The 22,867-nt window shown below is 46.6% G+C and overlaps 1 protein-coding gene across 7 annotated transcripts in view; it reads left to right on the top strand.

Moving 5' to 3' along the window:
* Positions 1–22,867, top strand: part of Prkcz (protein kinase C zeta) — a 112,649-nt gene that overhangs the window by 12,479 nt on the left and 77,303 nt on the right. Inside the window, exon 1 of one of the 7 annotated variants that reach the window (XM_076565818.1) lies at positions 7,474–7,762. The exons of 4 other annotated variants lie outside the window; for them this stretch is intronic. Coding sequence is in view for 2 of the 3 variants with exons in the window: in XM_015985979.3 (XP_015841465.1) it covers positions 8,087–8,099 (13 nt within the window). In the remaining variant the exon portion in view is untranslated. Of the gene's footprint in view, positions 1–7,473; positions 7,763–7,965; positions 8,574–22,867 lie in introns of those variants that run through there. 2 more of the 7 variants (XM_015985979.3, XM_015985980.3) reach the window with 2 other exon arrangements.

The raw sequence follows: 22,867 nt of genomic DNA, 5'->3' as shown, positions 1-22,867 counted from the left end.
GGCATCCTTGGGGGTCCCTGAGAAAACTGAGATAATGGTAACATACATATCTGCATTAACACAAGTATGGACTGTGTGTTATACACAAGCTAGCCAAAGATGATTTTTGTTTTATGTTTGAGCAGGTAAAATATACATCACCTGTCTTGTAATTCTTCTAGGTTTATTTCTTTTGTCTGTACTCAGGATTTTCTCCCCCCAATCAAACTGACTCTCTTTAACTTTGAGCAGATTCACAGTCTTTTGTTTTTATGTAAACAAAAGCATAAACTCTTCCCCAAAGAAATACATTTTCTGACTTCTATATTAAAGCTATGGCATTCCTAAAGTGCCTGGGCTGGTTTAATTCAGCAGTCCCTTCCACAATCCAGTGCCTCTCAGCCGCTGTCGTTCTCTGTTCATTGGCATTCAAAACATTCAACATTAGCAAAGCACCATAGAAGGTCCAAACTCCCTATGTTATATTATTTCCATCCTTATGTGGCCTATTTTTTATATTACTTTATTCTTTTTAAAGACTTTATTATTTTTAAACTATTTTTATGACTGTCTAAACCCATTTTCTTTTCTTTCTTCAGCATCAAAGCACATTTTTAAATGTATTGTACCTTTTTAGAGGTTTTTTTTTTTTTTTTTTTTTTTTTTTTTTTTTTTTTTTAAATCTGGACCTGGCATTACTAAGCATCTGCAGCATTTTCTGACTGAGTGAGACAAATCATAAACTGCTATGTCACCACCACACGCACGGTGCTGGCAGTTGGCTCCAGCCTGCAGGCAGCAGCCAGTAGACCCAGCGGTGTATACGAGTGAGCACCAGCCTGCCTGAGAGACTGCAGGACTAGGAAGCCACGTCTGGCTCCTTGTCCAGAACTTTTCTTAGCTTTCTCAGGCCCTGTGTTTGGATATTTGAGCCCCCACATTGGATGCCATATGTAGACAAATCTTTTGGGGGGCCATCAGCTCATGAAAACCAACACGGAGACTTATTAATTGTGAAAGCTTGGCCTATAGCTTAGGCTTGTGCCACTAGCTCTTATAACTTAAATTAACCCATTTCTACTCATACACTTGTTGCCACATGACCTATGGCTTTTACCTGTCCTGCATGTCTTATTTCCTCTGCATCCAACTGGCCATTCCCTTTTTTCTTCCCTGAGACTTCTCTGTGCCCAGAAGTCCTTCCTAACTTCTTCCTGCCTAGCTATTGGCCATTCAGCTCTTTATTAAACCAATCACAGTAACACATCTTCACACAGTGTAAAGGAATATCCCACAACATTTCCCCTTTTTGTCTAAATAAAAAGGAAAGGTTTTAACTCTAACATAATAAAACTATATACAATAAGAACAATTATCGAGTAAGAAATACAATTCACAATGTTCAGTCTCAACAAATCTCCTCTCAAACCCCTGCATTCTTGGGGCTAGTTAGACTCTAACTGGCTTCTAAACTAACTCTCTAAATTGTAAAGTGCTTAATGAACATTTACCACTTGGAAGCAAACAGCCCAACAGCATTTAGTGTCCCATGGCTTGGCTGCCACCACCCCTACCCCATTCTAAAATGCATCCATCCCACACCTTCAGTAATCACTTGGTGGCCCTAACTTCTGGCCAGCTTTCTCTCCCTGTGGGTTTGTCTGTTGGACATTTCATATAAAGAGACTCACATGCTCCACAGCCTTATGCCCAGCTTCTTTCTCTCAGCATCATCTTGAGATTCTTCTATGTTGTAGCATGTTAGTACTCCTTTCCTTTGGTTTTTTTAATTTTTAAATTTCTGACAAATACATAATTAAGTTTTTTTGTTTGTTTTGTTTTTGTTTTTCGAGATAGGATTTCTCTGTGTAGTTTTGGTGTCTGTCCTGGATCTCTCTCTGTAGACCAGGCTGGCCTTGAATTCACAGAGATCCAACTGACTCTGCCTCCCGGAGTGCTGGGATTAAAGGCGTGTGCCACTGCTGCCCGGCCCATAATTAAGTTTTTAATTACCCAGCTTTTTTTTCTTGTTCTTTCCTCCCTCCCTCCCTCCCTCCCTCCCTCCCTCCCTCCCTCCCTCCCTCCCTCCCTCCCTTCTTCCCTCCCTTCCTTTTTTTTCCCTGACATGGAGATCTCAGTAACCCAGGCTACCATTGAATTCTTAGATTCAAGCAATGTTCCTGCCCCAGCTTCTGGAGTAGCCGGACTGCAGCATCCTTGCCTGTGTTTTAACTGTGCTGTTTTTGTTGATGAGCTGTGAGGAGCTGTTTGTGTACTCTGGATCTGAATCTCTGGTCAGGGTTGATTTAAAAATACTTTCTCTTTCTTTATGTTGCCTTTTTTGTTGAAAGTTCCTTTTGACTATCGGCCAAGCTTTCATAATTAATAATAAGTCTCCATGCCTTTTTTGTGAGCTGGTGTCCCCCCCCCCCCCAAAATTTGTCTACCTATGGAGTCCAACATGGGTCCTGTATTTTTTATTTTGTTTTGCTTTGGTTTTTGTTGTTGGTGGTGGTGGTATAGTTTTTGGGTTTTTTTTTGTTTTTGTTTTTGTTTTTGGTTTTTCAAGACAGAGTTTCTCTGTGTAGCTTTGGAGCCTGTCCTGGAACTTGCTGTGTAGACCAGGCTGACCTTGAACTCACAGAGATCCACTTGCCTCTGCCTCCCAAGTGCTGGGATTAAAGGCGTGCAGCACCACCACCACCACCACCACCACCACCACCACCACCACCACCACCACCACCACCACCCAGCAGCTCCTGTATTTCATGTCTGGAATAACTTTTTCTCGAACTAGGGAAAAAATTCTCCTTTCCCTGATAAAGGTCTTGTCATGCTTGATTTTTCATGTATATGAAAAAAAAAGTATTTTCATGTATATGAAAAGATTTGTTTCTGGACTTTCTGTTTGTCATGGTTTGCATATGAAATGCCAACCATAGGCTCAAGTGTTTGAAGACTTGGTCCATAGCTGGTAGTGCTGTTTGGAGGAGGTTTTGAAACATTTTGGACACTGTTCCTAGAAGCTTAAGTGGGACTAGAGCATTATGGCTCACCAGGTTCTAGTATGAGCTCTCTGTTCCCTGGTTTACCAAGGTAGGAGCAAGTTGTCACATAGTCCTGCCACCATGGAGCCACCCATTACCGTGCCTTACCCCACATGGTGGACTCTGCCTTGTCAAACCATGAGGCAAAACACACCCCTTCTCCCTTACCTGGTTCTTATCTGGAAAGTGGTGACCAGTCTCACTCACTGCTCATTGGTCTGAGCATCAAGTGACTGATATGGTTACTGTAACCTTGCAGTAAGGTTTTTGTTTTGTTTTTTATTCCTTTGAGACAAAGTCTCATGCAGCCAAGGCTGGCCTCCAACTTGCTATGTAGCAAAGGATGAAGTTGAATGCTGATCTTTCTGCCCCTTGGATTGCAGGTGTGTACCCAGATTGGCAGTAAGGTTTTTTTTTGTTTGTTTGTTTTTGTTTTTGTTTTTCGAGACAGGGTTTCTCTGTGTAGCCTTGGCTGTCCTGGAACTCTCTCTGTACCCAGGCTGGCCTCGAACTCACAGAGATCGCCTTCCTCTGCCTCCCTAGTGCTGGGATTAAATGAGTGCGCCACCACCGCCCGGTGGCAGTAAGTTTTAAAGGCAAGAAGTGTGGGGTGCTGGGCATGTAGCTTGGTGGTGGAGTACTTGTCTGGGATGTGTAAAGGCCTAAGTTCAGTCACCAGTAACACACACACACACCACACACATGCACACACACACACCACACCACACACAGAGTCCCCATGCACTCTGACTTGTCAAAATTGTTTTGATTTCTAGGAACCTTAATATTTCATTTTTCTTTTTTTTCTAAATTTTAAATTGGGATTTTTTTTTTTTTTTTTGGTCGACTATTTAAGATACTGGATTTTGTCATTGGGTTGTTCTGTACCTATTGAGATGATCATGTTTGTTTGTTTTCAAAACTCTTGTTAATATGTCTATTACACTGACCAATGTTCTTCTTTATTTTTATTCACGTGGGGGGTGGGGGGAGCGTGAGTACAGATACCTATGGAGGCCAGAAGAGGTCAGATCCCCTGTTTTTGGAGTTACAGGAAGTAGTTAGCCACCTGATGTGAGTGTGGGTGCTGGGAATCGAACTTGGGTCCTCTGGGAAAGCAGGAAGTTCTCTTAACCACTGAGTCATCTCTCCAGCCCCAAACTGAACTATTTTCTAATTTGAATTTTCCTTGGATCCTGTGAGTTCCTCCTGGTCATTATGTATAATGTTTTTACCAGGTTGCTAAAATTTGTTTTGCTAGTGTTTTATTGGTTTTGTTGTTGTTGTTGTTGTTGTTTGTCTTTTTTCTCTTTAATGGTCATTGATGCTGGTCATGAGATTCAGGGCCCATTGCCATAATATAAAGACATCCATCTTGGACCTCTGACTTAACCACATCTACAAATTAGGTCTTACCAGCAAGTTTTAGGGAAAGGATGTGGGCACATCTCAGTGGGCACATCAGTGTTCAAGCACCCTCAGTTAGTGGCTACATTTGAGGTCCATTTGCCCTCTGCACCTTGTAGGTTGGTGGGGCTGGTCTGACTCCCTCCCACTTTGTGGGTGGCCTTACACTGTTGTGCTGGAGGCTGTGTGTGACTGGGGTGACCATGGGGCGCCTGGTGGGGGTTGGGTCCCTGGGGTTTCTGAAGCGGATGTCAGGTTTGTGCAAGGCAGGAAAAACTTCCAGGTCTGTGTCTTGTCTCAGTTCAGGGGCCTGTTTGTTTCTGGCACCCGATGAGCTGCTGTGGTTGCTGTCTCACCTGTAATGTTCTTCCTAGAGGTCAGAGCAGTGGCCCAGCAGCAGACCTAGGCAGGTGAGGCCGTGGCAGGAGTGTGGCCACCAAAGGAAGCTGAGGTGGTAATCTGTTCAGAGAATAGCCTGAAGCTCTTGGGGCATGATGTGTGTGTGTAACCAGAAGGTGCTGGGAACAGGCTGAGGGGGTAGCTCAGTAGGAGGGTAGTGGACTGGTCTTCAAAAGGCTTCGGTTCCGTCCCTAGTATTGGAGAGAGAGAGAGAAAATGATGTAGTGTGGTATTCATGTGGCTACTGTCTTTTTTTTTTTTTTTTTTTTTTTTGGTTTTTCGAGACAGGGTTTCTCTGTGTAGCTTTGCGCCTTTTCCTGGAACTCACTTGGTAGTCCAGGCTGGCCTCGAACTCACAGAGATCCGCCTGCCTCTGCCTCCCGAGTGCTGGGATTAAAGGCGTGAGCCACCACCGCCCGGCGTGGCTACTGTCTTATAGGCTACCATTTGTGCCACATGACTTTGGGCAGGTAGGTGAAGTGTGTAGTGCCTCAGTTTCCCCCTCTCTAAGTGGGGACTATGAAACTAATGACATTTAAAAGGGTATATCCTATATTTCCAGCACTTGGGAGGTAGAGGACAGGAGGATTAGAAGTTCAATGTTATCTAATGAGTTTTAGGCCAGCCTTGACTAGTCTACATGAGATTCTGTCTCAGAAAAACAAAACAAATAGCCTTAAAAACAAAGGAGTCACTGGAACATGTTCAGGGAAGCCAATTCTCTCTGTTAGTCTGCTGTAATAGTCACCCACCAGCTGGTGATCAGGTACAAATGGGAGTTCCCTACCAAGTGCCCTTAAACCTTTGCATAGTCCTTCCCTTGGCCTGGAGATGAGGAGGAAGTGAGCCAGGCTCAGGGTATGTGGGAGTTATGGCTCACCAGGTGGTTGGCAGGGAAATTGAGGTAGATCTTGGTGGGCTGTTGCCCTGAGCAAACATCGTGGAATCTTTTCCAATTCCCTGAGACTTGCCAGTATTTATAGGTAGGCCTATTGTTCTGTTAAAAAATCTACTTTCATTCAGACTTGTCTCAAATAATTTGCAACAAATTGAGAAAGCTGCTTTTGCACCTAAAATAGGCTTCTAACAAAATTAGCAATCAGCCCATTCAGCCTGCATTTTCTAGAGTTTTTTCAAAACTGGATATTTTGGGCTAGCCTGGAGGAGAGAAATTGTCCAGACAGTGTTTGTGATGTGGTGCTAATTTTTATGTTAGACACATTTTTCTTGTTGAGGTCCATCATGGATGTCATGGTTCAATTATTGTGTAGTTTTACAATCGTAGTCAAGGGCTTGCAAACTTTATACTACAGGACCAGGAACTAAATATTTTTGGGCTTTGTGGGCTGTGCAGCCTCCGTCTTAACCCACATCCCCTATCACTGTATTGTACTTCAATGAGTATCCCAATAAAAGTTTTACAGACACTGAAGTCTATTTCAGATATATTCATGTTTTTAAAAATATTATCTGATCAATTAAAAGTGTAAGATTTTTTTTCGAGGGCTGGAAATTTAGTCCACAACTTTGTACAGACTAGGCGAGTGTTCTGCTATTGAACTACACTCACAACCCTTGGGGGTTGGTTGGTTGGTTTGTTTTTGTTTTTAGACAAGATCTCACTTTGTAGTTTAGGCGGGCTTTTCATATGCAATCCTCCTGCCTTAGCCTCTCAAGTGCTAGAATTACAGGTCTGCTACCACCACAACTGGCTCAAGAGTCATTCTTACCTTGCTTGGCTAGAGTACTAGTTGTCATGCCTTGTTTGCAAAAGAGGGGCCTTGAGTACCATGTTTATAAAGTTTCACATTTTCTGAAGTGCCTTGCGCACAGCTCGTCAGCTGCCAAAAGAGGGAAGCTTTGTCCCTGGAGGAGCAGCTCCCCTCTGGTCAGTGTTTAACTGAAGGAGCTGCGATTTGAACCTAGAGCTTAGGCAAACAAACACAGATCTCTGAGTTGATGATATTGTGACGCCAGTGTGTAAGTACCAGTGTGCGAGGCATGGGGGTCAAGCAGTCTGTCCCTGGCTCCCAGTCTGCCTGGCACACTAGGTTGACTGTTGCCCGGCAAGGCACAGCAATCAGAGCATGTTAGGTCCTACACTGGGCGATGGACCACCTCCTACCTTGGCCTGCGTTATGTGTGGTTCCAGGCCAGTGAGAGCTGCTCAGGTCTCTGGGAACTTGCTTTCCCCTGTTTCTGCTTTGGTATTACCCACTGTCACCCTCCATGTGGTGGGGTCCGTTTAGTGGATGCATTTACAATTTGCAAAGGCCATTTGACCTAGGATTTGGCCTGCACTGAATGGGCCATAGTCCTCCCTTCCTGGGCATAGGACAGTCCCTTGGTGCTTGTGACCACTGGGCTTTTGTGTGGAGTCCACCCTGAATGCATATCCATTGCCATCCCTGGAGTTGCTGCACCCAGAATCCCAGCCTGGGGCTGATTGGGAGGACCCTAGCCACCTGGGGTGATTTCCAAATGTGACATTTTAAAGACTACTAAGTATGAGCCCTCCTTGGCTGGGCTCTGGCTGGCTCTCATCCTGTCCGGCAGGCTCAGTACAGAGACGCTTGTTTTCGTGTGACGTCAGCTCCTCCGTATCCATGCCGTGTTTTAGTTTGTGCCTCAGCTGCCGGCTGTAGCTTCCCAGGGGAGCCGGGTACCACCCGGGCCTGGAGACATGAGGAGACATGAGGAGGCAGAGATGTGAGAGGCGGGGAGCAGGACAGCCAACCTTCTATTAGATGTCTGCTCCTCCAGCAGTAGCCCACCCTGCCTATTGTCGATCTAGAGACCCACCCTATTGTCGGTCTGGAGGCCAGGGGACGCAGCATCGGCTCCTTAAAGGGACGGAAGATGCCTCCTTGCACGCCCACCTTCGGTAGAGCATAAAGAATTCTGTGCTGAGGAGGCAGCAGAGAAAGCCGGTGAGTAATGCACGACTCTCCTGTGGATTTTCCACCAGGCCTAAGGTGGTGGCGTTGCAGGCCTCACGAATGCAGTGGCTGGGGCTGTGGAGCACAAGTCAATGCTTCGGGTCTCATCTCGGCTCTGCCACAGCCTGCGTGTTGCACAGATGTTCCAGCACAGAGTCGACTAGGGCAGGGATGCTGCCGCAGCATCTCACAGCGATGTCGGGGGAAGCACACGGAGAGGCTGTTGTTTTCCCCGGTGACAGGTTTTCAGAAAAATAAGCCATAGCGAAGCATGCGGAGCTGCCTCTGCAGCTGATGCGAATGTGAGGGAAGGAAATGTGCACGGATGGTATGTGCTGGAGGCCTGGGGTGGGCAGCTGCTGCAGAGGCTGGTGAGGCTCTGGAAAGCCTCTTCCCTCACTTAGCCGAGCCCTGGGAAGCCTCCAGCGTTGGGAGTGTGGCTGTGGCTGGGCTTTTACAGCCTGGAGTCTGTGTCGTGGTCAAAACGAACATGCACCTCTGTTGCTTTCTTCTCACCCTGCATTGCTGCAAGTGGATGGATCAGTGGGACCACAATGGTGAGGTCTGGGCTCCCGCCCGGCACTCCACCGGCCAGCACCTGTTTCCATAAACAAGTGCATCTCTGGCTTGTAGTCTTCCAGGGGCGAGCCTGCCCTGCCTTTCTGAGCTGTGGCTTTGCACTGGCAACGGCCTCGTGCTGGAGTCTGGGTGACAGGAAAGGCACTGACGTGCACCGGGGTCCTCGGATGTCGGCAGGCAGCGCGGCCTTGGTCCCCGGCTTTCTGTCCTGAAATGGTTGGAGGTAGATTGAGATGGGTCTGAGGGCTGAATGGGATTGAGGGTGAGGGGCATGCATGGGAATGGGGATGCTTTTCTGACAACCATTTTGCAAGGTTTTTTGCTTTTTTGTTTTTTAAACAAAAACAACTACCAGCTTCCCCTACCAAGCTGGCAGGGGCCTTGGGGCCTGGAGAACCCAGGTCTCCCTCAAAAGGTAGATCTCCCTCATTTGGAGTGTGCAGGCAGACCCCCCCTCTCGGAGGGGGGTGGTGGTGGTGGATATAGCGTGCCCTTCCCCCAGGCATGGGCTGTTCACTGCAGCCAGAATGGGTCTTAAGGGTGGGCTTGTTTGTTTTGGGTCCTTGAATTATAAAAAGTGACCTGTGGGTGGGTTTGGGAGAAGAACAGCTAGCAAGGGTGTTTGGGAGGAGAAACGAGCTGTGTCATAGTTTTCCGGGATGTATAGGTGTCGTGGCCTCTTTCTGTTTATGAGACTGCTTCTCGCAGTGCATAGCCAACTTGAACCCTCAGCAAGTGGACCTACAACTGGGAGACTGGCCCTGGGTCTTGAGATCTTCCTGGTGGGTTTTGGCCCAGTGTTCCTTGGTAGTTTTCACAGAACCATGGTCAGGGACAGCTTGCAGGAACCAACGGGCCCTCCCCGCAAAGCTACCGCTTATGGATGCTGGCAGAACACAGAATGGGTCGGGACTGCATATTACCTGTTTTTGTGTCTTGGCCAAGTCTGCATAGAGACCACCTTCTTGTCTAAGCTGCATCAGCCTTCAGTGGACTCCTTTTCCCATATCTTTGTAAAGTTCAGCGGCACAGTGGTTATGTAAGAAGTTAGCTGTGAGCTCCATTCTTGCCTCCCAGACTTTGTCCCTGAGCCTCAGGCTGCTGTCTTGCAGCACTTGCTGGCCTGACTTTCATTCCTGTCATGCAGGTCAGAGTGCCCATGGGGTCCCTGGAGCCCCTACGGTTCATTCCAAGAGCAGCAGGTAGGTTCCCCAATGGCTTCAGACCTCCAGCTGGGGTGTAGGAACTATTGGAGTTTCGCTGTGGGGCCAGTGGATGTTCTTGGAAGTTTTCCCACATCGTGTTGTCTAATCTCTGGTTGGTCTGTAGAGTGACCAGATGAGCCAAGGTCTGACCACCAGGAGGACTGTCCAGGGGTTTGGGCTCCAAACTGCTGGGAGTCCTGATAGAGTGGTTGTTCCCTTTGCTGATCCGGATCTGTTGTGAGGATGTACTGAGCAGGGACCATCTTGGGTAAAGGGAGCACTTCTGAATGGGCTGTTTTGTGGGGCAATACCTGAAGAATCCAGAATATTTCGTTTTTGAGCTTGTCCCTTGATGTCCTAGGCATTGATGGTTCTGGCATCACCTTACTTACTTACTGCCCTCTTGCTGTCTCGTGCCACAGGGCCTTTGCTTGTACTGTGTCCTCCCTTTCTGGTAGGATAAATGGTACTATGGCCATGGTTCCCACAAATTTACTTCCTAGGAAAGTCAAGAACCCCAAGGAGTCCAGCTCTCAGCTGAGGGGTCAAGCAGGGAGCAGGCTCAGTGTGTGTTGCTTTAAGATGGATCAGAAAAGCCTTGTCCACTGTGAGCTGTCTCAGTCTGTCACTTTTTCAGTTCAGATCTAGAGACAGCCTGGCATCCCCCTGCCCCAGTATGTTTGGACACTGGTTTATTTTTAGGACTATCCTAAATATGTGGAGTAGGGCACCTCATTATGACAAGCTGCTTTCCTGCTTCTGTCTCTGAGGCCTCTGCAGAAGCTGCCAGATTCCACCCCTCTCCAGGTGGCCACAGGGAACCAGGTGCCCGTTTGAACAGAGAGACAGGTGTATGACAGACAGTGTATGAACATTTCCATTGCCATGCTGTGACAGGAGGCTGCCTCAATTTCCATTTGGTTCTTTATTGTTTTGTTTTGTTTTTACAGTGTGGGGATTTGAATGTGTTCTGATCTTGTGTGTGGGTTTGTGGTGTGTGTCTGTGGAAACCAGAGTCAACATCAGGTGTCTTCTCTTTTGAGAGAGGGTCTCTTACTGAACCTAGAACTCATCAGTTGATCCAGGCTGACTGGGCAGCGCGCTCTGGGGACCTGCCTGTCTCTGCATCCCAGCACTGGGCTTGCTACTTTATGTGGCTGTTGATGTGGGTGCTGGGAACCCAGACTCAGGCCTTTGTACTTTTGTGACAAGTACTTTACCAACTGAGTCATCACCTTTTCAAATGTCTCTTTTTGTTGGAGATTCTGAAAAGTCTGGTTTCCAACAAGACGGAGCCACCATATGTTGGCAAGCAATGAAGTGTCTGAGTGGTCTACAGGCTGCCAGTGCCTACCTCTGGCTGTCCTGGTCATGGTCCCTGGACCATGGCCTTGATTTGCTCTTCAGTAAAATTCATGATGAGCAGAGTGGACCTGGTAAGAAAACTGTTCGGTGAATGCTCATTTGTAAACTCAGCATTGTATATTATTTTTGCCTGGTTTTTAGGTTTGTTTGGGGTTTTTGGGGGGGTATGTGTGTCTCACTGTGTAGTCCTGGACTGTCTACTCAATATGTAGACCAGGCTGGCCTCAAACTCCTGCCTCCTGAGTGCTGGGATTAAAGGTATGTATCAGCATTCTTGGCTGTAACAAAATGTTTATATTGAATATGCATATTTCTGTGTTGTGACTAGAAAGGGACAGGACCCTATTTCTCTCAACCAAGTCTGACCCTTATTTCTTCTTGGGATCATTTCGACCATGGCAGTGTCTTTTTGACATTTATTTCCAAGTTTCTATGTAACACTTTTGTGTAGTAGACTTTTTAATCTAAGTCAGTTCTTGTTTGCCATGCTCCCTGGTTCAGTCAGTTCAGCTCTCCCTGTCTCTTCCCCCACCCCAATATGGTTGGGTCTTTTGTTTGTTTGTTGTTTAAAGATTAGTTTATTTTTATTTATGTATATAAACATGTATGTGTATGTGTCCCATATGATGCAGTGCCCAGGGAGGTCAGAAGAGTGCATCAGAGCCCCTGAAATTACAGTTACAGACATTGTGAGCCACCATGTGGGTGCTGGGAAGCAAACCCAGGTCTGCAGGAGCAGCGAGTGCTCTAGCTTCCTGTTCACTTTAATCACTGCACACCATTAGCCGTACAGTTGCTTTCCCATTTTTAGGAAACTTCTGGTTTTCCTTGGAGCATTCTTGATTTGTCTTTCAGAGTTTTGTTTTATCGTTACTGGTTTGGTTTAGACAGGGTATCGTGCATCCCAGGTTGGGCTCAAACTGGATGTGTAAGTCAGTTGAGGGTGACCTTGAACTTTGGATCTCCCTGCCTCCATCTCTGCCAGCTAAGCTACATCCCTAGCTTCTCTGTTTTTGAATTTTTAAAATTTGTTGTTATTGTGTGCCTGTGAGAGAGATGATGCATATGATGTGTGGGGGCGTTAGTGTGCCACAGCACATGTGGAAGACAACTTTTGGGAATCAGTTCTTTCTACTTTTTTTTTTTTTTATGTAATCCAATTTTATTTTTTCTTTTGTCACTTATAGCAGACAATACTTCCAGCCAATTCTGTGGCTCTTCTCAATGATGCTTTTGAGAGAAAAGAGAGATAAACTCCTATCCCAACTATGGTGATGAGTGTGCCTCAGTTTCTCAGCCTGTGGGAGCAAGCCCTTTGTCCAGTCACTTGCCCTGGCAGAGTCAGCACATGAGGTTAACAGAAACCCTTTCTTTGTATACCCGTGCTAAAGAAAGGTTCTTCCTATATTTTTATTTATTGTTTTATTGGTGTCTGGCTGGGCTTTATTTTGGTGGTGGTCGTTTTGGTTTGCTTGTTCCCGTCTTTTTTTTTTTTTTTTTATTCTCTCATATATTACAACCCACCCACAATTTCCCCAGTGTGGCATTAATCCCAGCACCCAGAAGGCAGAGGCAGGTAGATTTCTGTGAGTTCCAGACTAGCCTGGTCTACAAAGTGTGTTCTTTCTACTTTTGATGTGGGTTGTTACTCAAACTCGGGTCTCCAGCCTTGTGCAGCGACCCACTGAGGCATTTCATCAGATACTTTCAGCATTTTTGAGAAGTCCTGTTTTCCGTTGTGGGAACCTTCCCTCCGTGCGTCCAGTTCTTGGGCACTACCACCCGCCTCGTGCATGTTTCAGGATCTTCTGAGCCCAACCCAGAAGTGCTGCCACCTCCTCTGCTGGCCCTCTCGATCCAACCTGACTCCTTTTCCTTTCTTGGTGTGACTTATGGTTGAGGGACATTTCAGAGATCCAGGAAAGAGGACAAGGGTGGTAAAGTTTTAAATTCTCAAAAGTACTCTTGTAGCTACACGTGTGGTGTCAATTCATCTACGTATAAAATATGTTTATGATGACCCTCACATTAGCTTCTGGCTTACCGTGTGATTCAGAAGTCAGGCATTTTGGAGGGTGGGGGGGTGGGGGGGTGTGCTCATGCGCGCGTGTGCATGTTTCTCCTCAAGGATTTTAGTATCTTTTTACTAATAGTATCTGTGTGTTCTCAAGTTCCCTGGTAACATCCCTTGATGTAGGGCTTTTGGGTCTATTGTGCTAGGATCTTTGAGGGAGGACACACATGCTGTTTGGATGTGAGAAGCTTCATAATTGTGTTTTCTTGCATGACTGACTTCCTTTCCACTGTCTTTAGGGGTCCCCTCTGGTCATTGGTTGGGCCTTATAGACTGGTCCTCCAGTCTGCCCTGTCTCCTATCTCTCTGTCTTTTTTTTTTTTTTTTTCAGATATCACCCGGTCTTTTTGCCCAAACCAACCCTTAACTCTTTAAATGCCATCCTGTCCCTCCTCGGGTATTTTGTAGAATCTTGATTTATATCCTAGGCTGCCCTGGTACTTACTGTGTAGGCCAGGCTAGCCTCAAACTTTAACAGTCCTCCTGCCTCAGTCTCCCACGTGCTGGGGTCTGCCACTGCTCACTGCCTAGCCCATTCTTACCTTTGAACTTTCAAGAGATCTTCAATTTGTCCTTTTTAAAATTGTGTCCATCTCTTGGGCTAGAGATAGAGCTCAGTTAGCATTGCAGGTGTCCTGAGTTCAACCCTCAGGACCCCGTGAGACTGAGTGTCATGACTCACGTCTGTAATAGCAGTATTTGGGAGGTGGAAGATCAAGACCCCATATTGCAGTCAGTTGTCTCCTGGCTTTTCTTGGCAGGGACGGTTTCTCAGGTGGGCTTGTTTCCGTTTTGTAAGAATTAGAAGGTGCTGGCTGGGTGTACGACACCCTCCACTTGGGTTTGTCTGGTTCTTTCTCACCTAGTCTGCTCAGGTTTGGGAAGGAAGACTTGGAGGTGATGGGCCACCTTGTCATCATCTCAGACTGTCTTAACATCCACACAGCTCAGCCCTGCTAATGTCAACCACCTGGCTAATGTCTCTCCACCAAGAAATGGCCCTCCCTGCTCCTCACTGTGTAGAAGGACGTTGGCACAGCCCATGCACAAGGTGGGTCTCAGTGTCCTTCTTAAGAGGGGAGGTGCTATACACATGACACTCAGTCTTCTGTATGAGAATCTTTTTTTTTTTTTTTTTGGTTTTTCGAGACAGGGTTTCTCTGCGTAGCTTTGCGCCTTTCCTGGAGCTCACTTGGTAGCCCAGGCTGGCCTCGAACTCACAGAGATTCGCCTGCCTCTGCCTCCCGAGTGCTGGGATTAAAGGCGTGCGCCACCACCGCCCGGCCTGTATGAGAATCTTGTCTCTTCTCCCATTTACTGATTTGATGAATCTCCCTCTTGTCAGAGTGTCATGTTAGAGTCTGGGTTAGAGTCTCCTACTCATTCTACTGCCCCAGGTGACCTGGCCTTGGGCTTTGGAGCTACTTCGGGTTTGCTCTGACGGATGGTGACAGGGGGCTGAGTGGACATGGATCTCTGGCTGGATGTGGTGGCTTGAATGAGGATGGCCCCCATAAGCTCATACGTTTAAGAGCTTGGTCCCCAGTTGGTGGAATTGTTTGGGAAGAATTAGGGGGTGTGTCACTGGGGACAGCCTTTAAGGTTTCAAAAGACTCCCTCCATTCCTAATGCATGCCCTCTCTCCTTTACCAAGATGTGAGCTCTCAGCTATTCCACGGTGATGTTGCTGCCCCTTGTCCCTTCTGTCCTGGGTGCCTTTTCCTCCTGAGGATATGTGTCTGGGGGGGCTGCAGGCATCCTGAGTCCTTCAGGACAGACTTGATAAAGCTCAGCCTTGGAGCCGCTGTTTGTCTCGCTGCCTTAGGGAGGGTTGGCTTTGAGCAGGGACTGTATGTAATCATTTTGTGACTATAAGACACTTGATTCAAGTGTCCGTACTTGGTGAGTGTTCATCACAGACTGGGAGTCAGGAGTTGTACCTGTGGCCTGTCTCCCTGACTTAAATACTTCCGCCAGGCAGATTCCAGGCTGTATACACAGAGGGACTCACACGGTTGGCCACCAGGGGTAGAGCCTCATCTCAGGGCCTTTAGAGAAAGACTTCAGGGAGGTGACTGGCTTTCCTTTGGTTTGTCACCTGAGGGTCCTTGCCTGTGCCTGTCACAGCACGTCAGGGTTGTATCTGTTTGGTCACATGGACTGTCCCTCACCTTCATAGCACTCAAAAATCTGTTCTGGGGGTGGCCAGCTGGGTGGCAGGTGCCTCCCTCAGGTAGCTCCTTTGTTCCTTTTGTCTTTTGTCTCCGTCGGTTTGGAGAGGGAGCTGCTTTCCGACTGCCATACTATTGAAGTCAGTTTTAAGTTCCTCAGACCCAGTTCTCCATGGCACACTCTCTCCTGTAAGACTGGCCTAAAAATCTTTAGACCTCTTTGAAATTACAGCAGGTCCTCAGTTTATAATGGGCTTGTGGGGCCCATTGTATAACCCACCGGTGGTACACCCCTAGAACCCCAGAAATCAGGAGGATCGAAAGTTCAAGGCTACCCTGTGTTGCAAAGGATGAAACTTAAAAAAAAAAAAAAAGAAAGAAAAGAAAAAAAAGAAAAAGAAAAAGAAACTTCAAATAAAAAGTGTTTTTATTTATTCATTGTAAACGTGTAGCCCTAGGATTGGAGAGATGGCTCGATGGCTATGGTACACAATAGTACACGTTGCTCGTGCAGAGGACTTGGGTTCTGTGACTAGTACCCGTATGGTAGCTCACAATCATCTATTAACTTTGGTTCCAGGGATCAGGTATCTTCTTCTTACCTCTCTGGCACCATGGTGAACATACATACATGCAGGTGAAATACTCATACACAAAACTAACCCTCTTTTAAAAATCTATTATATATTTATGTAAATAACATTATTTAATAGAATCTGTTTTCTTTTTATTTATTAATTTTTGTAGTGTAAAGGCTCAAACCTGGAGGTTTGACATGCTAGGCAGGTGTCCTACCACTGAACTACACCCCAGCTCTTTTTACATTTTCTAATTTGAGGCAGTATTTTCCTAAGTTGCCCAGGCTGACCTTGAAGTCTTGATCCTCCTACTTCAACCTTCCCAGTAGCTGAGATTTCAGGCCTTTGCCACCAGGCCTGGCTATACAATTGTTTTCAAGCACAAACAAACAAAAATTAATGACCACCAGGAGCACATAGATTCTTGTTCCTGCCTCTGTGTCCAGTCTGTTTTAGATGCTGGTTTCAGTTGAGCAGAACTAGTACAAGAGGCAGCTCAGAGTATTTTAATCCTAGATAAATGTGGATATTCTTTGGTGTTTCTCTAAAACATGCCTGTTGGTTCCTGTAGGGTAGTTCAGTATTGGGGTGATTTCTTACCTTACCATAGAGCCCAGGGCTCAGTCTTTCATTTGAACAGGCCATTAACGTGTTGGCATTTTGGTCTGGGAAGGTGGCACTCTCAGTAGACCTCACCAATTCTGGCAGTGCCACAGAGGGTCCCTCTGCCTTCATGAGAGGATTCCATCTATTGCCATGCTCACTGGAAAAGCGAATGTTGTCTTCTGGATACAGTGTGAACTCATGGCTCCCTCACAGGATCTTAGCGGTCTAAGGATCCCTATACCTGGCTGAGCTTAGCTAGTTGCCTCTGTCCATCATGTTCCCACACATGTCTGGCCATCCTGTGTCAGGAGTCTGCAGCTCTATACATGGTCAGCTGAGCCCTGGGGACTATGGGTAGATGAGCTGGGCAGTGAGCTATTCGGAGTCATCTGTCCCTGGGTCCCATCTCACACAGGCTACCCAGTCCTGTGCACGTGTGGCTACACCCCATCACCAAGGAGAGTCAGGCACAGAGTGCAGGGCAGATGTCATAGGTAGGTTGTAGGTGGGGGTCCCCTGTCAGCTGGTCTAGGAGTCTAAATGAACTCAGGGTATGCCTTGAGACAAGACAGTGGAAGGGGCAGAGGACCTGGATATCATGTCTGAGTCCTGCCGCCCTCAGTTTAGGTTGTTTGTGGCCTATGAATAATTGCAGGCTGTGGAATTGTAATCCTTGGGAAATATATGTTCTGGCAAAAATGTATCAGTAGCATTTTCAAAATCCTTGCATACTCATTTAAAGGGAAGTCAAGGATGTTGAGTGCAGATGCAGTGTGCCCTTCAGGGATGTTCACAGTGTACTGCACAGCTGCCCTACCTGGAGCCAAGCTAGGTGGCACATGCAAAAATTCCATGTTCTGCACTGCACTCAGAAAACAGGCTCAGGCCTCTTACCCACTGTCCCACTGCTTGCCAGCCAGAGAGTCTGGGATCAGCTTTCAGTGCAGCCAAAACCCAAATAGCCTGCCACAGCGCTTATATTTCCCCCGTTTGCCGTGCATATACGACTTTGTTTTTGCTTGTTTGTTGTTTTGGTGCTTGACATAGTCTTGCTATAAAGCCCAGGCTGGCCCAGAACTCCCAAGCCTGCCGAGCGCTGGGATTATAGGCTATGTGTTTGTTAAAAAACAAACAAACAGACAAAATCACCTGTCATCTGTCTAGCTGCTTAGAGCCTACGTGTATAGTGATTCTGTATCAAGCACGTAGGAACATCTACAAGTGCAGAGAGCAAGATTGGATGGCGGGGAGGCTGCTGACCCCGGTTCCCTGTCCCCTTGGCAGTGTCAGTATTGTGGGGTGGGTTTTCCAAATCCTGCCTGGCTGCTGTGGGCTTGCAGAGCAAATTGGGTTTCTCTTCTGCCTTCACTTGTATTGTGGTAACATTGTCTGTCGTCCGAGGAGCTGATCTTTCTCTCCTCCCTGTTAAAAATGAAAACTAACATTAAGTCAGGATTTCGTGTGTGCGCGCACGCATGCGCCTGTGGAGATCAGAGAACAACTTTCAGGAACTGGTTCTCTCCTTCCACCATATGGGGATTCAGTAATCGAATTCAGGTAGTTGGTTTGTGACAGGTGCCTTTACCCACTGAGCCATCTTATCTGAGGCATTAATTTCGCCATATTTAGCTGGTAGGAGCTCCCTTCGCAGCCCGTGTGCGTTGACATATGTTTCTCTATTTTCTGACATGGCGATCACCTTGCCTGCTCCAGCCTGAAATGAGCCTTGCCTCTGAGGCACCTGGCTTTCTTCTGCTGGTAGAGAAAGGCATTTAGAAGCCATCCTGAGTGTTACTCGATGCTGGGCCTTGTGGACTGTGGGTTGGACTGAGCTTAGTGTCAGGCTTGCATGGTCTCCCCTCCTGTGCTGGACCACGACTCCCCCAGCCTAGTTCCTCTGCTCTTTGCTTTAATCTCCCAGCTCAGCCATTAGCCAGCCACATCCACCCTGGTGCTCTGGCTCCATAGGCAGACCCAGACATTCTGGAGTAGCCCCACCACTGTGTACAGACCTAAATTCATAGGGCTCTAACCTGGGAATGCTTCTTGATGTGCTTGTCCCAGGATACTCTGCCCTGGAACCGTCTGTCTTCTCAATGGCCCTGCCTTGGCTATCATGGTAGGTTGGGTTCATTCATCTGTTTGCAATAGTTTTAGTTGTTTTCCCATTCTTATTTTATTTGGGAATTGTGTAAATCATTAACAGGATTTAAAAAAATGAAAACCTGGCCAGGCAATGGTGACACGCACCTTTAATCCCAGCACTCAAGAGGCAGAGGCAGTTGGATCTATGAGTTTGAGGCCAACCTGGTCTAGAGTGAGTTCTAGGACAGCTAGGGCTATATAGAGAAACAACTGTCTCAAAAAACAAAACAAAAATCACACGTGTGTGCACATTTGCATCTTTCTGTTCTATAAGGTGTAGCATTTATTCTTGTCTGTGTTTTACTTTCTCTCATTTAGTTAAAAAGTTTAGTTGTATTTATTTGTGTGCATGTGTACATGTGTGTGGATATGCTTGCCACAATATGTATGTGGAGGTCAGAGGACAACTTGCGGGACTCTCCTTCCACTGTTGAGTCCTAGGAATCAAACTCATACCCTCAGACTTGACAGCAAGGGCCTTTACCCACTGAGCCGTCCCATCTGCCTGTCAACTTTTTTTTTTTTTTTTGTAATTATAACTGTTTGTATGTTTTTAGGTAGGATGAGAATAGAAATTAAAAAAAAAACCCACAAGTTTAAATACCAACAAAGACCCCAAAGTTAATGTAATCTAGGAAAATGGCATTAATTAGACCCATCATTTATTGTCTGCTTGACATATTTCTGTATTTTTCCCAATATTTTCTACTGGTGAACAATTTGATTTTTACTCAGCTGACAGTTTTTTCAATATTTTCATTTTTTTGCAAAAATCTCCAGAGAATTCAGCCTTTTTTGTAATAGGGTAAGCAAAAGGAAGAAAAAATTTACTTATGACTATTTAGAAAATCTTTTCAAACTGGGCATAGTGGTGCATGCTGGTAATCCCGGCTCTTCGGAAACTGAGAATGGAGGATCAGTAATTCAAGGTCAGCCTGGTGTGGCCCACAGTAAGGGTTCAGCAAAAACAGTTAATGCTTCAAAAAAAAGGTGTTTAAGATGAGTCATTACCTGAGAAATCTCAAAATACCCTACAGACCTGCAGATCTTCAGTAAAGAAAATGAGTGAGATTTTCCCTGAAGTATGAGGGCTGTGGGTGTATCTCAGTCTGTAGGGCGCTTGCTGTGAGGCCTGAGGACATGAGTTTCTTCCAGAACTGTCAGAAAAATAAAAAGAAAGAAAAGCCGGGCCTGGTGGCACACTGTAATCCAGCACTGGAGAGGCAGAGAAAAGAGGATCCCCGGGTCTCACTGGCTGACCGTGTAGCCCAGTTGGTGAATCCTAAGTCCCAGTGAGAGGCCCTGTCTCAAAAAACAGGTGAGCAACTCCTGAGCAGTGCTACCCAAGGTTGCCTCTGGTCTCCAGATACATGAGCACACATGTATATCTGAACATACATGACCATGAACATGTACAGAGAGAGAGAGAGAGAGAGAGAGAGAGAGAGAGAGAGAGAGAGAGAGAGAGAGAGAGAGAGAGAGGAGAGTCTTTTCCCCAAATTTGAAACAATCCTGAATTTTATGTCTCACCATATTACCTACCACTGTTAAGGTTGGAGGATGGGGAAGTTTTGTTTTGTTTTGAGACAAGGTCTCACTATGTAGCCCACACTGGCCTAGGACTCACAATTCTCCTGTCTCAGCATGATGAATGTTAGGGTTAGGTATGTGCCATCATTTCCAGCTCCTTTTTTTTTTTTTTTTTAAATTTCTTTTTCTGTTTTTTGGGGGGAGGGGAGGGTTGTTTTGTGTGTGTTGTGTCTGTGTTTGCATGGTGGGGACATTGTCCACATGTGTGTACATGCATTTAATAGGCAAACAAAACAAAACCCTCTATCTCTCTTCCACTTTATTCATCAAGACATGCTCTTTTTTGAGTGGAGCGAAGTTTTATTGTGATGTGCCATCTCTCTCTCTTTTTTTTTCTTAATTAAGAGATTTTCTATTCATTTTACATACCAACCACAGATTCCCCTGTCCTCCCTCCTCCCAGCCTTCCCCCCTAACCCACCTCCCATGCCCACCCCCTCCAAGGCAAGGTCTCCCATGGGGAGTCAGCAGAGCCTGGTACGTTCAGTTGAGGCAGGTCCAAGCCCCTCCTCCCTGCACCAAGGCTGCACAAAGTAAGACATGCTATGCTCTCTTAATCAAACCCAGAACTCACTCACTGGCGAACTTGCTCAGGAGAATCCCATCTTTGCCTTCCTGAGACTGGAATGATAGGTAGTGGCCATGCTTGCCCAGCTTTTTTGTGGGTTTCTGGGGATCCAAACTCCAGTCTTCATACTTCGTCAGTCACTTAACTACTGAGTCTTACCTCCAGCTCCTTTTTACATTTTTTTAATAGAACCCTGGGGCCCTGTGTATGCCCCTGAGTTCTCTAACCCTGAGCTGTATCCTGCCCCTTCATTTAGCTTTAAACAAAGGAGATTCTATAAAAAAAAACAAAAACAAAAACAGAATATAGGATAGGTTTGAGGTGTCACCATGTTGGGGGTAAAGACAAGACCTGCTGATAGCTGGGACTGTGGTGCCATCCAGCACCACATCAGCATGTTGGCCTGTGTCTTGAGATGCCAGGTAGTTCACGTGGCTCATTACCCTGTTCATAAAACCTGTACTCAGAGGGGGTCTAATAATGCCTTCTTTTTGCATTTATTATTTTGTTCTCATCCCACCTTCTGTAAAAGTTTGATGACATATTGCCAAGAAGAATATCCCAAGATATCTGAGCAACAGGTGATTGTGTCACCCATAAAAACTATTGCATAAAGAATAAAGCATAGTTTGGATAGATTTGGGGTTTTGTTTGTTTCTTTTCCTGAAACAGCCTCTCAGAGAAGTTACTGCTTTTTGCTTGTTTTTAATGGGCTGACCCACTATGCAAATCGGGGCTGGGCTCTCTTTCCTCTGAGAACCTGCATTTAGCATTGTGTGATGGTGCAGTTGGTCAGAATGATCAGCACTTGTACCTCGGGAAGGCCCAGCCTTGAGGCTAGGGGATGCTGGAGATGGGTGTGAGGGGCAGGCTGCTTGGTGACTGGCACGTGTTGGCTGCCTGGATTCTTGGCTTGAAGGCATCCTTTGTTCTGACAATAGTGCTGTCAGCTCTGAATAGTGCTTTCTCTCCTGCTGTGTGCAGAGGGGGTTCAGGCCCTCAGGTTTGCAGTGGTGATTCCGTGGCCTCTGTTTCTGCAGCCTTAGGAAGGTCACTTTGCTGGTTCCTTAGCTAGCTGGTCCAGGTACCTCCCTCTCCCTGGGTCACCCGTCCCTGCAGTGGATCCTATATTAAGGGAACCAGGGCTGTAGCCCATCCTTACCAGACTCTGTGCCCTTCCACCTCCATAGGGGTTAGTCAAGACAAGACTGGGGCTTTCTGGTTTTTGGCCTTACTGTTTGCTCAGACAGTTTCTCCACAAGAGATCTCAGTGCACCTCCACCCTGTTCTATCCAGTCTCTTCCTCCAGAGTCTGCTCAAAGACCGTGTTCTCCAGGTCTCCTTTTGTGAAGTCTCACCCCCCAGTGTGCCCCCACCCCGTGAAGGTTTTCAAAGGATGGGATCCATCTGCTTTGATCTTGGTGCATCCTTAGGTCTAAAAGTCCATGCCTGGGATCCCACACAACCACCCCTCCTCAGGCTTGAGCTAAGCATCCTTCAGTGAAGATGGTCTAGTGAGTGATGGTCTGCCAGGAGGAGCTGAACCTCACCTTTCCGCTGGTCCATGTGCAGAGTCACTTTATCTAGGTCAGGCTGTGGGCACTGTGGAGCCAGCCTGGAGTGGGTTACATGTGCTCATCTCACATAGCAGCAGAGGGAAAGGTCTTGACATCTGTATTTTAAAATTGTAAAAACTCCACATGCTGATGACACAGAATCTGAAATGCACAGCAAAGTGTTAGAAGAAAACTAAAATCGTCTATCCTGGTACCCTCTAGAGGGCACAGCTTTCTTTTGTTCTAAGAGAGCCTTATGTACTTATTACTTTTTAAAGAAAACTCTAGTGGTACAATGTTAGTTAAACCTCTCAGTTATTGGCTAACAGCTCCTGAGTCCTTGGTGAGGGCCCTGCAATTCTTCCTCCCAGTGAGTATTCCACGCAGCTTCCTTCCCTGGGTACAGGAGCCCAGCTTCTCTGGAAGGACATCAGTGTGTTTTATTTTTCAAAGATTTGAGAATGTTCTGAGGATCTAGTTCAGTGGTAGAGCACTTGTCCAGCATGTACTACCTGGCCCCATCCGCCACCAAAAACTAAGAAAATGAAACCAACCAGTATATATAGTTAACTTGTCTGCAGCAAAACAGAATATTGTGATCTCCCCTGATCCCCGCCCCAGGCTGGGAGGAAATGACCAGGACTCTGGATGGGCTCCGA

The sequence above is a fragment of the Peromyscus maniculatus genome, chromosome 2, assembly GCF_049852395.1.
Source record: "Peromyscus maniculatus bairdii isolate BWxNUB_F1_BW_parent chromosome 2, HU_Pman_BW_mat_3.1, whole genome shotgun sequence".
Taxonomy (NCBI): Eukaryota; Metazoa; Chordata; class Mammalia; order Rodentia; family Cricetidae; genus Peromyscus; species Peromyscus maniculatus.
The sequence above is the reverse complement of the archived record's forward strand: the minus strand, read 5'-3'. Positions and strand labels throughout refer to the sequence as shown.